Raw genomic sequence first — 16,468 nt, 5'->3', positions numbered from 1 at the left:
AGGTAAATAAGCAACAAATGGACAGTACCAAAACAAATGATCTAATGATTCTCTCTTCGCAGCAAAATCTGCAGAGCTGGGAAGATTGTATCCCCCATATAAATAACATTCTATTGGTAGCAAGAATTGTATATAATAATTTATAAAAACTATGCCATGGGATCGGTACGGGATCGGTACGTCAAAAATCTCTTCCTAACTATTTTGCAATCTATATGGGATGCCTGTCAATCCTTTGGTCCTTAAATGAAACGGGTATACTTTTTTAATTATCACAGTTTTCTTTAACCAATTATGTTCTTTAATGCAAGGCCGACAGACAAGTTCCTTACTTTCTCCCCCTTCCAATTTCCTCTTCCATTTTTGCGGTAAGGCTGCAATTATTTGGTTGTAATTTTGGGTAGAGCAGACATTTCCATATATTTTTGTTAGCTGCATGTGCGACAACTCCACCAGTCCTACCGATGATATCATTTACGAAGATTATACCATTTTTAAACATTTTGTCAAAAAAAAAAAAATGTTTTGTCAATTAGTATATTTGAGTTTAACCACAATATTTGTTGCATTATTTGTTCTGTCGTTTCTGGAGGATTACATTGAAATTGCAACCAACTTTCTATGGCTTGTTTTAGAAATTGTGATATTTGGGAGATGATTTCCTTTTTAAATAACTGAAAGTGAGAGGTTGTAATCTGAGTAAAGGGAAAAAGGCCATTGTCTCACCCAATGTTCAAGAATCTTACTAATTTGCTGGAGAACCAGTTCGCATTTAAGTATAACTTTTGTATGACTGAAGCTTTTAGTGATAGGTCTAAAGCTTTAATATTTAATAATTTCTGTCCTCCGAATTCATATTTATTATATAAATAGGCCCGTTTAATTTTGTCTGGCTTGCCGTTCCAAATAAAATGGAATATTTTTTTTCTCATATATAATTTAAAAAACTGTTCGCTAGGCATAGGCAAGACCATAAGCAAATAGGTAAACTGGGATAATACTAAAGAGTTAATCAGGGTGATTTTTCCACAAATTGACAGGTATTTACCTTTCCATGGTAGCAAGATCTTAACAATTTTTGCTAACTTTCTATTAAAATGTTTTGGAGTGAGATCATTTCCTTTTGGGATATGTATTCAGAGTATATCCACATCACCATCAGACCATTTTATTGGTAAACTACATGGTAATGTAAAATTTTTATTTTTCAGTGATCCAATACATAATATAGTACATTTATCATAATTTGGTTGTAATCCAGAGAGGTTAGAAAATGTATCTAGATCCTCTATGAAGCTGTGGAGGGATTCTAGTTGTGGATTTAAAAGAAAACATGAATCATCAGCGTACAATGACACCTTTGGGGAAAAGGTTATACATGGAACCCAAAAGGGTTCTTCAAAGGGTTCTCCTATGGGGACAGCCGGAGAACCCTTTTAGGTTCTAGATAGCACCTTTAAAAAATAAAAAGTTTTACAAAAAATAAAACAACTATTGAAAGGTGTGTGTGTGTGTGTGTGTGTGTGTGTGTGTGTGTGTGTGTGTGTGTGTGTGTGTGTGTGTGTGTGTGTGTGTGTGTGCATGTAAAATACCTAAATTAATGTGTAGCCTGTAATCTGTAAGAGAACAACAAGAGCATGTCTTTTTGGCACAACTGCAGACAGATACAGGGACTACTCATAAAGCCTAGACATAGTAGGGGGACTTCAGACATGGCCATAAAGAGAGAGGGGGCAGGGCACTGGAGATCTGAGGTACAGAGAGGAGATGTGTGTGTGTGTGGCTCTCTGAAAATAAGAAAATACTGTGTAGCCATAACACAGCTAAACAAACAAATGGCCCCTGGACGTCATGGACCAGTCGATGGAACATAACTTCACAAAAAGTTTTAACACCCTGGTTTTCAAGTGGTTTTAAATAAAATAAATATATTCACCTTTAGTCTTGTAAGAGACCAACAAGAGCATCTGTGAATTCTCCAGTGTGTGAGTTTCAAATCTGTCAATTCAGAAATCTATGTAACCCAAATAATGAATGCTATCCTAAGACTTTAGAAACAAATTACTTTATGAATTGACTGAATTTAAACGAAACTGATGTGTGTGTGAAAAGAAAGGTACAATGAGGGAGGTCAAAACAACAACCAGACAACTCCTCTCCTCTTCCTGTCCTTCCTGTGAGCTGGTCGGCTAAATTGACTCCATCTCTGGAAGGGAAGAGAAAAACAAAACATACAAGCATGGCTACCACAGCATTCTGCAGCGATACGCCATCCCATCTGGTTTGGGCTTAGTGGGACTATCATTTGTTTTTCAACAGGACAATGACCCAAAACACACCTCCAGGCTGTGTAAGACCACTGTATTTGACCAAGAAGGAGAGTGATGGAGTGCTGCATCAGATGACCTGGCCTCCACAATCACCCGACCTCAACCCAATTGAGATGGTTTGGGATGAGTCGGACCGCAGAGTGAAGGAAAAGCAGCCAACAAGTGCTCAGCATATGTGGGAACTCCTTCAAGACTGTTGGAAAAGCATTCCAGGTGAAGCTGGTTGAGAGAATGCAAAGCTGTCATAAAGGCAAAGGGTGGCTATTTGAAGAATCTCTAAAATAAAATATACAATACCGTTCAAAAGTTTGGGGTCACTTAGAAATGTCCTTGTTTTCGAAAGAAAATCATTTTTTTTGTCCATTTAAAATAACATCAAATTGATCAGAAATACAGTGTAGACATTGTTAACGTTGTAACTGGCTATTGTAGCTGGAAACGGCTGATTAAAAAAAAAAAATAATAAATGAATATCTCAGACGTACAGAGACCCATTATCAGCAACCATCAGTCCTGTGTTCCAATGGCACGTTGTGTTTGCTAATCCAAGTTTATCATTTTAAAAGGCTAATTGATCCTTAGAAAATTATTTGGCAATTATGGTAGCACCGCTGAAAACTGTTGTGCTGATTTAAAGAAGCAATAAAACTGGCCTTCTTGAGACTAGTTGAGTATCTGGAGCATCAGCAATTGTGGGTTCGATTACAGGCTTAAAATGGCCAGAAACAAAGAACTTTCTTCTGAAACTTGTCAGTCTATTCTTGTTCTGAGAAATGAAGGCTATTCCATGCGAGACACGCAAAACACCAGTCTCAACGTCAACAGTGAAGAGGCGACTCCAGGATGCTGACCTAGGCAGAGTTGCAAAGAAAAAGTCCAGTGTCTGTGTTCTTTTGCCCATCTTAATCTTTTAGTTTTATTGGCCAATCTGAGATATGGCTTTTTCTTTGCAACTCTGCCTAGAAGGTCAGCATCCCAGAGTCGCCTCTTCACTGTTGACGTTGAGACTGGTGTTTTGCGGGTACTATTTAATGAAGCTGCCAGTTGAGGACGTGAGGCGTCTGTTTCTCAAACTAGACACTAATGTATTTGTCTTCTTGCTCAGTTGTGCACCGGGGCCTCCCACTCCTCTTTCTATTCTGGTTAGAGACAGATTGCGCTGTTCTGTGAAGGGAGTAGTACACAGCGTTGTACGAGATCTTCAGTTTCTTGGCAGTTTCTCGCATGGAATAGCCTTCATTTCTCAGAACAAGAATAGACTGACGAGTTTCAGAAGAAAGTTATTTGTTTCTGGCCATTTTTAGCCTGTAATCGAACCCACAATTGCTGATGCTCTAGATACTCAACTAGTCTCAAGAAGGCCAGTTTTATTGCTTCTTTAATCAGCACAACAGTTTTCAGCTGTACTAACATAATTGCAAAAGGGTTTTCTAATGATCAATTAGCCTTTTTAAAATGATAAACTTGGATTAGCAAACACAACGTGCAATTGGAACACAGGACTGATGGTTGCTGATAATGGGCCTCTGTACGTCTATGTAGATATTCCATAAAAAAATCAGCCGTTTCCAGCTACAATAGCCGTTTCCAACATTAACAATGTCTACACTGTATTTCTGATCAATTTTATGTTATTTTAATGGACAAAATTTTTTGCCTTTCTTTCGAAAACAAGGACATTTCTAAGTGACCCCAAACTTTTGAACGGTAGTGTATTTTGATTTGTTTAACACTTTTTTAGTTACTACATGATTCCATATGTGTTATTTCAAAGTTTTGATGTCTTCACTATTATTCTACAATGTAGAAAATAGTAAAAATAAAGAAAAACCCTTGAATGAGTAGGTGTGTCCAAACTTTTGACTGGTACTGTATGTGGCAACAGGGTCATTCCATGTCATTTCAGAAAGCCATGACACCCGCCCTCTCAGATTGTTCTGAAATCGTTTCTGTAGTTAGAAACAGATAAGATTAGCCTTCCTGAAACATTGTTTTGTTGAAATAAGATTGTATCTCTGAGAAATTAAGCTAATTGATTGCACCCAAATAGTTACTATATGAATCCTATACATTTAAAATGGCCAATTTGGGTAAAATCAATTAGCTTAATTTCTCAGAGATTAAATTATGTTTCAACAAATAATGTTTGAGGAATGCTAATCTTATCTGTTTCTAACTACAGAAACGATTTCAGAACAATCTGAGATGGCGGGTGTTGAAATCCTCTTTATTGTTCTTTTTGAGGTGGAATGACTCACCATCTCGCTCTCTCGCTCTGCTCCACAGTGGAACCTAGTGTGTGGGGACTACTGGAAGATTCCTCTGCAGCACATCTGCTTCATGACAGGGTGGATTGTGGGATATGTCCTCCTGGGCACAGTGTGTGACTGGTAACTCCACCCTCTGCATGTTTCATGTGTGTGTGTTCATGATGTTTCTGTTGTATGTTTGTATAATTGTAAACTACAATTTTATTAATTTCACCCTACGTATTTTATGTTTCTGTTATTGATGCTATTATGAGTGTTTAATATGTGTGTATGTGGCTGTACGCATAGGAAGCTATGTATCTAACTGTATTATTTTCTCTATGTTCAGGTTGGGTCGTCGACAGGGCTTCCTGCTGTCTGTGTCTCTGTCCGGTCTGTTAGGAGTAGCTGTGTGTCTGTCCAACAGCCCTGTAGTGTTTCTGCTGCTACGCCTGTCTCAAGGCGCCATGTTGGCTGGGGTCTTCCTCTCCTCTTACCTCGCCAGTGAGTATACTTGACTTACCCTACTAATACCTCTCACTCCTGAGTACACTCTTAATGGGGCAGTTTAGGGTTGGGCGGTATCCAGATTTTCAAATCGTCATACCGTCCTTCTCTCATCTCGGGATTAATGGTATTACCGGTTTAGTATCCCAAAAAATTCAAAAAAGCCCATTGGGCATCTATTACCAGAATGCTAACAAAATTAACAAAAGTAATAGCAGATGGGACGAGAACGGAGAGGATTAAAAAAAATGCTAGGAAATCAAGATGGCAGGGGCAGCTGTACAGATAACTCATCCAAAGGGCTTTGACTTCTCAAACACGGAAGAAAGCTAACACTATATGATGCCCCGTCCCCTTATTAATTCAGTCACTTACTTAGACAACTAGCAAGTTACATTTTACGGGTTGCGTTAATGCAAAATGCAGGTGTTTTTTCACCCAGAAAAAATATATAAAACACATAAGAAATATCCAATGGGCATTCTATCAGCAGACAGCGCACTGACTGATGTGTAGCTACTTTTCTCCTGTACTTTTCTCAGTGTAGCCTACTTTTCTCCGGTAAAATGCAAGATTACATTTAAGCAAAACCTTAGGAAATGTAGCTGGCTACATTCTTTCTATGATAAACATTGGAAATATGATGGCGATGCATCGTTTATGCAATAAAAACCTTGCTATTTCATTGTAAGCTCATTTACTTGTGTGGCTGCTAGCCAAATAGTGTTGCGCACTTTCTGAATGTGTTGCACAAATGTATTTTCTGTGAAGGAAAACGATATAGTTGCACATCCCTGATCACTCTATTGAAGCCAAAAAACGGTTTACTTTCAATATAAAACGTGTCCCCTGTCAATACACAGCTGGACTCACCTGCTCCCGCTTTTTCCCCGTTGTGCTATTTACAAACAAACACTTGACTGGCTCAACTGTTCTGGGGAACTACGGTAAGCTTTATAATGTGAAAGGTGAAATGAAGAACGCGGTCTGCTTTATTTCCTAACGTATTGCAAAAGTTGACTGCAGGTATTTACTTAAAGCTATAAATATGTCAATTTATTGACAAACTTCAAATAAATAGTTTCAACTGTATTGACGGTATTGAAAAACCATCCTGTGGCTATTTCCAAATACCCCGGTATACGGTATACCGCCCAAGCCTAGGGCAGTTACTGGTTATTGTTCCTACGTCAGTTCAGTGTATTTCTGTGAAATGTAATCACGTTTCCTCTTCAAAATGTAATATTGTTTGTAAAATGGTCATGTGGATCATATTGTAGATTTCTGTATTCTGGACAGTTCAGTTTGAATATATTATTTAACCTGATTGTGCCCTTGGGAGTTCTACCTAAGACTTTGTTTAGCTGAATTAAAGCAGTCAGCAAAATGTATTAATAGCAGTTTTTATTACTTCTTCTCACTTGGAAATGTGTCAGTGGCTAATGTCTGTTGGATAAATATAGAGCTAACCCATATATCAGAAGCTCCCTCACAAAGTGCTTTCCATAGTGCTGTGTAGGGACACTGGTCTATGGGAAGCCAGGACAAAGTCATTTTCACGATTTCACTAATATCATCAAAATCAATTAATCAAAGCACGTTTTTGGGTTCATTCAGTTGTTTTTACCTGATTTAAGTAGAATCATGTTGAAAAATTATGTTAAGTACCATTTGTAAAACATAAGTTAATACTGTTGCCGCTTCCTGTTGTCATGTATTTTTGATTTATAGCAGAGTGTCAAAACACCTGTTTTAAATGTCCAAATTCCAATTCAGTATGCTGAAATAAGTCCTGATATGTTGAAGATAATACATAAAAAATACTTCCTATACACACGTCACACTTGTGTTCAGATTACTTGTATACTGAACAAAAATATAAATGCAACATGTAACGTGTTGGTTTCATGAGCTGAAATAAGATCCCAGAAATCTTCCATACGCACAAAAAGCTTACTTCTGTCAAATTTTGTGTACAAATTAGTTTACATCCCTGTTAGTGAGCATTTCACCTTTGCCAAGATAATCCATCCACCTGACAGGTGTGGCATATCAAGAAGCTGATTAAACAGTATGATCATTACACAGGTGCACCTTGTGCTGGGGACAATAAAAGGCCACCCTAAAATGTGCAGTTTTGTCACACAACACAATTCTACAGATGTCTCAAGTTTTGAGGAAGCGTGCAATTGGCATGCTGACTGCAGGAATGTCCACCAGAGCTGTTACCAGAGAATTGAATGTTAATTTCTCTACAATAAGCCACTATCAACGTCATTTTAGAGAAGTTGGCAGTACATCCAACCAGCCTCACAACCGCTGGCCACGTCTAACCACGCCAGCCCAGGACCTCCACATCTGGCTTCTTCACCTGCGGGATGGTCTGAGACAAGCCACCCGGACAGCTGATGAAACTGTGGGTGTGCACAACCGAATAATTTCTGTACAAACTGTCAGAAACAATCTCAGGGAAGCTCATCGTCGTCCTCACCAGGGTCTTGACCTGACTGCCGTTCGACGTCATAACCGACTTCAGTGGGCAAATACTCACCTTCGATGGCCACTGGCATGCTTGGAAAGTATGCTCTTCACGGATAAATCCCAGTTTCAACTGTACCGGTCAGATGGCTGAAGCGTTGTGTGGGCGAGCGGTTTGCTGATGTCAACGTTGTGAACAGAGTGCCCCATGGTGGCGGTGGGGTTATGATATGGGCAGGCATAGGCTACAGACAACAAACACAATTGCATTTTATCGATGGCCATTTGAATGCACAGAGGTACCGTGACGAGATTCTGAGGCCCATTGTCGTGCCATTCATCCGCATGATAATGCACGGCCCCATGTCACAAGGATCTGTACACAATTCCTGGAAGCTGAAAATGTCCCCGTTCTTCCATGGCCTGCATACTCACCAGACATGTCACCCATTGAGGATGTTTGGGATGCTCTAGATCAACGTGTTTGACAGCGCGTTCCAGTTCCCGCCAATATCCAGCAACTTCGCACAGCTATTGAAGAGGAGTGGGACAACATTCCACAGGCCACAATCAACAACCTGATCAACTCTATGCGAAGGAGATGTGTCGCGTTGCATGAGGCAAATGGTGGTCACAACAGATACTGACTGGTTTTCTGATCCACGCCCCTACTTTTCTTTTTAAGGGACTGTATCTGTGACCAACAGATGCATATCTGTATTCCCATTCATGTGAAATCCATAGATTAGGGCCTAATGAATTTATTTCAATTGAAGTTGCATGTTGCGTTTATATTTTTGTTCAGTGTATTTAGCTAAATTATTACCTTAACTGCTCTCGCATCAACATTTACCAAGCGGTCACTCCAGACTGCAATTGATTACCTTGTTCTACTTTAATCAATAGCGTGCACAGGTTAATCAATCACGTCAATATTGTATGGAAATCAATGGAACTGGGACAATTCGCTGCCACTACATGTCATTTGCACTCTTCTAAAAGTAGGGCAAAGCTACTGGTAATTTACCAAAGTTACGGGAATCTTCAGTCATTTCGATAATTAACATAAAATATATGGCAATCTATCGTAACACTGGTAATTTATACTTGGATAACTATATATATTTTTTTCTTCATAGTTTTCATTTGTTATTTGTCCATGAGGAGAAACTAGCAGATACACCATATGGTTCAAGAGAAAATAGCCTAATTAATGAATGAAAGCATCTTATCAACAATGCCATTATTTTCTATTAACTCTGCAACTCTTCCAACTATTGACATTTTTCACAACTGTCACCAGTTTGATTGCAAAACATTGAGAACAAATGCATATTGACATAGTAAAAAGGAAAAAGGCTTTTACTGACAGTAGACAGCTAGCTGTGTGGCATTCCCCCTACTTCCCATAGCAACCTGGTCTCATAGACTAGATGTAACATAGTAAAAGGTAAATCCGAGACACTCATGAGTATGATATGTTACTTTTGGTATGGTTACATAAGACAGAAGGTTACTTATGGCAAAACGAATGCAGGGTGGATCGGTGGGTGTATAACCCGAACTTCTAGCAACCCAAAGGTTGCGTGTTTGAATCTCATTACGGACAACTTTAGAATTTTAGCAAATGTGCTACTACTTTCTACTTTTTAAGCTACTTTGCAACTACTTAGCATGTTAGCTATCCCTTACCCTAACCTTAACCTTTTAACCTAACTCCTAACCTAAACCCCTAACCCAGCTAATGCTAGCTACTTAGCTAACATTAGTCACAACAAATTGGAATTCGTAACATATCAAAAGTTTTGCAAATTCATAACATATTGTACGAATTGCAATTCGTAACATGTCGTACGAAATGGATGATGGACAGCCACAAATTAATACATACCATACAAAATGTAACATGTCATACTAATTGGAGTGTCCCGGATTTATGTTTATGTTACGTCCAGGTTGCCCATAGCCCTCTATTGCTGCTATGGGGGTTAGAAAGTCCTTACATTATGCCCCATGATCCCACACCAACCGCTAGCCTCAGCATTACTCACTTGGGGGTTTCCCTCTGTTGCCAACAAACATCAAGGATCACTGTAGGGAGAAGCGATAGGGGGATGTTGAAGGGATAGGGAAAGATGACAGGTTAGGGATTGACCATGTGTCTGGGCTGTGGTCCGATACCCAGGTCACTGAGTGCCATATTGTTGCACTGCTGTGATGTTGGGGTTCAAAGGGCACTGGTTGGAATCACACCCCTGAGCCAAACTGAGCATTCCTCATTCACTGACTCCCTCCTTCCCCCCTCCCTCTCTCAGAGAGATGGCTTGAGTGTGAGGTAACACAAGGCTCTGTGGGCTAGGATGTCTAGGCCACCCCTGGACCAAGAGTCGTCCCCTCCCTGATGTTGTTCCATTGTTAGGGTGGTCTGGGTTTTCTTGCTGGAACCTTCCTGTGATTGTGAGGAGATGGTGTGTGTTTGTATGTGGACAAATCTTTGCTGAGTGAAAGCAGTCAAAGAGTGCTCAATGTGTTTTTAAGACCCTTCTGTTTATGGGAGTAATGGTGCTAGATACAGCCTGAGAGGGAGGCCCTCCGAAGTCTGCCTTTAACATACCCACACACATACATGTTCTTCTTAAATTCCTCTAAGGTCACTGGTAAATTGACTTCAGACTTTTGGTTTTAAGCTGAATTCTGGAGGACTGCCTCTCAGTGATCTACTGCCAGAGAGTTTTTCAAAGGAGAAGTGGGGGAACAATAGCAGGACAGAACATAGTGGAAGGAAATGTGTTAATTTTTTTCATTTTTTCTCTGTGAGGGGTTTTGAAGGAGGAGAACTAGGGCATTGGAGTTTAGGTCAAAGTAGAGCGGAATTTCAAACCACTTCATTCAATTTCACAAACGGTCACGAATAGTCTTATGGTCAGTCAGGCTACTAGTTCCAGTTGCATTTTCCTTCTCTCTTTCCGCTATCTCCTTTCTTCATCCTCTCCATCTCCCTTTGTGTGTTCTCCAGGACTGGAGCTGTGTGACCCTCCCCATCGTCTCATGGTTGAAATGGTCAGTGGCTTCTTTGCCGTCGCGGCAGAGCTCTTGTTGCCAGGGCTGGCGGTGCTGTGTCGTGATTGGCCAGTTCTTCAAGCAGTGGGAACCTTGCCACTGCTCCTGCTGCTCTCCTATTGGTGGTGAGTCTGTCATAAGCATTATTTTGTGTAGACACAGTATAGTGTATATTGTTTATGTCATGGGACAGAAAGTATAGAGGCATGGATAAAGAAAGAGAGGGGTGTATTTTATATTCCTGTTTTCTCTAATCATCTTCAGCTGTCCATCAGTGTTTCCAGAGTCTCCCCGCTGGCTTCTGGCCACAGGTCAGATCCACCAGGCTAAGAGGTGTCTCCAGAGCTTCTCCACCAGGAACGGAGTGTGTCTCCGTGAGGACATCTACCCTGCTGAGAACCTGCTCTCAGGTATCATCATCCCCCACCCCCCACCCTATCCTGGCCCTTTTAGCTGGTCTGTGTCAATGAATAATGTCTGCTGCCTGGGGTAGTGTAACAGGTTGCGGCGAAATCCTGCACGGAGCCTTCACTGTGCGCTGCCACTTTAAGAGCCCATCAGCAGTCAGGAAGGAGGAAATAAAGATGACTTTTCCGGCATTGTGTGAGAGCTCTCGGTTGGCGCGGCAATTTCGACCGTGTGTAACTCTTTGCAGAAGTGTTGTTTATTTTCAGCGTGCTTTAGTTTGTAAAGTTTTTAAGTCGATCGCCGGTGTTATCGCTCTATGTCGGGTTTGGAATCTGTTGGGACCGCTCTTGTCATTGATCGCATGGATTAGTAGCAACATTGTTGCGAAGCGTTGACAAATATACCAACAAACCAACAGGTGTATCAGACAGACTTTGGGACATTTTTATGGCCTCTTTTTTTTTGTCTACACCCACACAATTTCATACACTCATTCACTCTTCCCCCTGGTAATTAATACAAATAATTTGTAGATCACTGGGTTCATTATTGTCAATTGCCTATGAATCGTTATAATCCTTGGGATTATTGGTTGGGTTACCCCTGTGCTGTGTTTTAGCCAGTGGAGAGAAAGGATATCTGGCAAACAGGCTACACTTAAGGCAGTGTCTTCTGCTAGTGTGTGTGTGTCTCTGGTATCATTACTCTCTCTATCCTACTCTTAATACCTGCCTGGCGCCCAAACAAACATCTTTACCCCTCTAACAATACCGCTACAAGGTTAACTAATGCTTTGGGTAATACATCCAAATGACCAGATTTCCCCATATCTTATTGGCTTTCACTCATCCACAATCAACACAGCAACACATAACAAACAACCCATCCAGTCCACTCACAGCATTCCCTCATATCCAATATTAGTGATATTTGTTTGAGGTACACATGGCATAGGACGTTTCTGAGATGGTTCAGACGTGTCTATGGTTCCTGGTTACCTGTGCTAGCTAGACAACTGAGCTCTCTCACAGCTCCACCTCTCACAGGCAACCAGTCACTTAATGAGTGAGAGAGAGCACCCAACACATGAGTTCTCCTGTGGTAGCCATGATAAGAGCTCTTTGTTTACTGGACATTTCAATACGACCGTAGTGTACTAAATCGCAAACTGGAATGACCTCAGTCCAAATCAAGACCCATTACATTTTACGTTTACATTTTGGTCATTTGGCAGAGCAATTGGGGTTAAGTGCCTTGCTCAAGGGCATATCGACAGATTTTTCACCTAGTCGGCTCAGGGATTCGAACCAGAGACCTTTCGGTTACTGCCAACGCTCTTAACCTCTAGGCCGAACTAATGGTTCCATTTAGTGTGATTTAATAGTAGGCACTGGTTCTGAGGAGATAACTTCCCTATGGAATGTGGGTTATATGTTTGCACCAAGTGAACAGTGTTTGGGTCAAGTGCCCTTTGGCATTGGTAGTGTGAATGTAGGCTCATATCTCTCCTTCCCCCTCCTTCTCTTTCTCTCCCACCCTCCTTTTGTTCTCTGTAGAGATAGATGCGGAGTACCCAGATGATACCCAGCCTGGCTACCACTCAGTCCTGGAGTTGCATTCCACCCGAGTGATCTGGAGGAACTGCCTCATCCTTAGCTTTACTATGTGAGTTAGGATCTAACATAGATGATGAATGATTTTCTGCTTTTATGACCTTCTATATGACTCCCTCCACTGAACAATACAGCCACGAGGAATGGTAATGTTACCATTTACCGCAGCTGCTTTTAATAGTACTGTTTGGACAGAGTGAGTTTCATGTTTTGGGCCAAGGACCTAACCTTCCTAACTCTCCTCCTCCTCCAGGTTCATAGGCACAGGCATCCAGTACTGCTTCACCAGGAACCTCCGCAGCTACTCCCACAACTTCTACTTTAGTTACTTCCTGCGTGTGCTGACTGGAGCTCTGGGCTGTATCTTCCTCTGCCTGTCCGTCAACCGCTTTGGTCGCCGTGGTATCCTGCTGCTGTCTGCCATTATCACCGGCCTGTCCTCACTGCTGCTTCTGGCCCTCACACAGTGTAGGTTTAACCTGCTCTATATATATATGTGCTATGACTGATGAAACTATGTTGCTATACAATTTTTATACACACATTCTTTTAGAGCCTCTATACAGGGTCTCATACCATCTTCTCTCCCCTGTACATGGTTCATTAGTAATTATTCTCATCATACAGTAGCCCTAGGTTTGCCATGACAACCCCATTCATAATGTCACTGTTATGATTCTGATTGGCCATTTGATTTATTCAGGTGATTTCAGGTCAATTTTTTGAAGGGCCTGTTTCCTAGTTTGCCTAGTTTTTAGTGAGTCATCAGAATAACATGTCCTTGTCCTTCTGTAGATCTGCGTGGAGTGCTGGTGTTGGTGCTGTCTGTGCTGGGGCTCCTCTTCTCCCAGGCCCTGGCCATGCTCAGTGCATTCTTCGCCAGTGAGGTCATGCCCACCGTAGTCCGGTAAGTATTATCTGTCTGTACTGTCCTGATCACACTAAACTGTCATTAGTTTGTCTGTGGGTGGGTGCTTGTTTGTCCATGTATTTTCTGTCTGAGGGAGGAATATGAAATGTGGGTTGTATGTCTGGACCAAATGCAAAATGCTGGGTCAGGTGCCCTTGACAATGTTAGTGAGCTCTATCTCTCCTGACCCTCTCTCTCCCTCTGTCTCAGTGGTGGTTGTCTGGGGCTGGTGCTAGCGGCTGGCTGTATGGGCATGGCTGCCTCCTCTATGATGGAGCTCCAGAACAACAGGGGTTACTTCCTCCACCACGTCATCTTCGCCTCCTTCGCCGTCCTCTCAGTGCTGTCCATCATGCTGCTGCCGGAGAGCAAGCGCAAGCCGCTACCCGACTCCCTGAAGGACGGAGAGAGCCAGCGACGGCCCCCTCTCTTCCTGTCCCGTGAAGACAACCTGCCCCTGCTCTATACCCGCCGCCGAGCTTCCGAGTACAGCCCTGATAACTACTCACGCCTGGTCTCCGCCACCAGGAAGATGCTCATCAAAGACAATTTACCCTATAAGATCGTCGCGCCCTCCCAGCCCCCACTGCTGCCTTCCAACGGCGAGGTGCACTGCATACTGGAGGAAGAGGCACTAAGAGAAGACTTGTCCTAGCAGCCTCTAACTACCATCCTCCTCTCCCACAGAGAGACCTCGCCTCAAACCCACTGGATATCTCTCCCTCGGATCATCCACTGGGCTAGCTGGCTGGTTCCCTTTCACCAGACTGAGACACAGTGATCCAGACTCGTATCGCTCTGAACGACGGCTCTTCGTGAATATTTTGAAGGGGAGAGTTGGAGATGATATGTGTATTTACTGTGTCTTTTTTTTGTGTTGTGCCAAATGTTTCAAACTATACAAAAAAACAATGTGTGTGTACTTGCACAGACTCTACTGAAATACTATGCTAGTGCTAGGCCTTTGTTTTTGTACTGATGGAGAACTGCTGTTTCTAAGACTGTGTTAACACCCTCTCTTCTCTAGGTTGTGCAGTATGGTGCTATGGCTTTATTAACCACTAAGGCTAAAGGCTCACTTGAGAAGCGTTGCTTGTCCACTTAACTGGTGACTCATGCTTTTCATTACTGCTGTCTTGTGCTGTGACGAGAGAGAGAGAGAGAGAGAGAGCAGGGTCCTGACTGTTACTTAATCTGATTCACTGGTGACTCAACGAGGGGAACTCAAAGATAGAAGTCAGTTTGGCTCAAACTGGAATGTATTGTAGCCCCTTGTTTGATTTGGGGGGAACACAAGGAAGTATCAGTCACTGATAATATGACCTAAGTTATGACCTTAGCAATGAAATGTCATTACATCCTGTCCACTTGTTGGACATGTGTTAAGAACATGAGATGTTGTCACATGATGATTTGCACCCCGAACAAAGTTCCTAGATAAAGAGTTGTTTTAGATTATTGAAATGTGCTTAGGTCATGACCTCTACTCTGAGTCATTATAAACTTTCAAATGGGACTTTACCTCGTATTGTGTAGTAGTTGTATCACATCCATCTCTCTGCCTTAAACTGTGAACTTTACTTTTCAAAGAAGGCAGTTGCTAGGACATGATACTTAACATTCTAGAAGTCATTTAACTGAATATACATTTTTATCAACTATTAAACCACTTTTCACTGCTCTCTTTGGTATTTGACTGTGGTTTGAGGTTTGAGTTGTTGCCCTTCTTGGCCTATCTGTGGAACTGTTTTACATTATTGTTGGATAGGATGTTTACACTCTTATTATTCCAACTCATTCTCTTTCATCCCCCTCTGTTTTGCTTGCATGGGAACAATCCCCCTGCACAGTAAGTTGATTTGGGAAGGAATCAACTTTCCCCCACAGCGGACAATATTCTGTTCTTCTGGAGATACTTATATTAAATTCAATATACAAAGTATTATTCTTTTCAGCAATGAATAAATTGTCCAACTCTCAGAAGTTTAATTTGATTTATTTGGAAGCTGAGGCCATATAATGTTGATTTACTGTTTGCCCCTCTACACATTTCTCAAAAAAAAAAAAAAATCTGAAAAAGTTGCAAAAATTATGTCCTCAAGCATAAATTAAAGAAATGCACAATTTCCTTTCAGATTATGAAAAACACACTGTCCCTCAGACCCGGCCAGGACATTTTCAACAATGCTATCCAACTTTTGACCTCAACAGGGTCTTAACAAGGTCACTTTTTTAAGCTGGTCCACTTTTTCTATTTTTAACTTTATTCGCTTGTTCACTTCACTTTTCAAAAATGAAATCTGTTAAACAGTTAATCAAGTTTGTATGGCCTAAACTGAAAATGTGTCGAGTTCTGCACTGTGCTTCATGTCTGATACAATGCTTACCACAAGATGGTGCTGTTCTCTTATAAATGTATTGAATGTACAAAATCTACCATTTGTCTTTCTCAACTGGGTGTTATGTTTGATTATCAACAGTCAGATTTTTGTACTTTGAAGAATTGCAAATGTTATGAGTGTGAATAAAATAATGGCCAGGTGCTTGGAGTTAGTCCAAACACACCATTGCCAAACAGCCTAGTTCATGAAGTCTGTTTGTACAGCATTCTCAAAATGATTGAACCAGATGGGATAATAGACACAGTTTTGTTGAATGAAACACACCGTTCTGGCCTGGCCTTGAGTTTGAATTGTATATGTGAAAATGAAGTTCATTGTGCTCATTGGACAGTGTTCCATTAATGTTCTATTGACTCTTAAGGCTGTATAAGAACAGGGGAAGGAAGTAAAGCAGATGTTGTCTCAACCATAAACTCCCCTCCGAAAGCTTTTCAGTCTGTTTAGTATTTCCTTTGTCACATGCATCACACTAAAACAAAAAAAGGCAGCATGGTAAAGTTTTTATTAGATG

At 41.3% G+C, this 16,468-nt stretch overlaps 1 protein-coding gene across 1 annotated transcript; it reads left to right on the top strand.

Moving 5' to 3' along the window:
- Positions 1 to 4,598: 4,598 nt before the first annotated feature.
- LOC311126377 (putative solute carrier family 22 member 31) lies at positions 4,599 to 16,307 on the top strand (the record flags this gene model as incomplete). Its single annotated transcript, XM_084200383.1, has 8 exons — positions 4,599 to 4,720; positions 4,929 to 5,083; positions 10,581 to 10,749; positions 10,889 to 11,034; positions 12,589 to 12,697; positions 12,899 to 13,113; positions 13,441 to 13,552; positions 13,766 to 16,307. Coding segments are annotated over 8 exons (1,473 nt in total), but the record flags the coding sequence as incomplete, so codon positions are not given.
- Between the last annotated feature and the right edge of the window lie 161 nt (positions 16,308 to 16,468).

Source organism: Coregonus lavaretus (genome assembly GCF_964263955.1).
Source record: "Coregonus lavaretus genome assembly, contig: HAP1_SCAFFOLD_172, whole genome shotgun sequence".
Lineage (NCBI taxonomy): Eukaryota > Metazoa > Chordata > Actinopteri > Salmoniformes > Salmonidae > Coregonus > Coregonus lavaretus.
The sequence above is the reverse complement of the archived record's forward strand: the minus strand, read 5'-3'. Positions and strand labels throughout refer to the sequence as shown.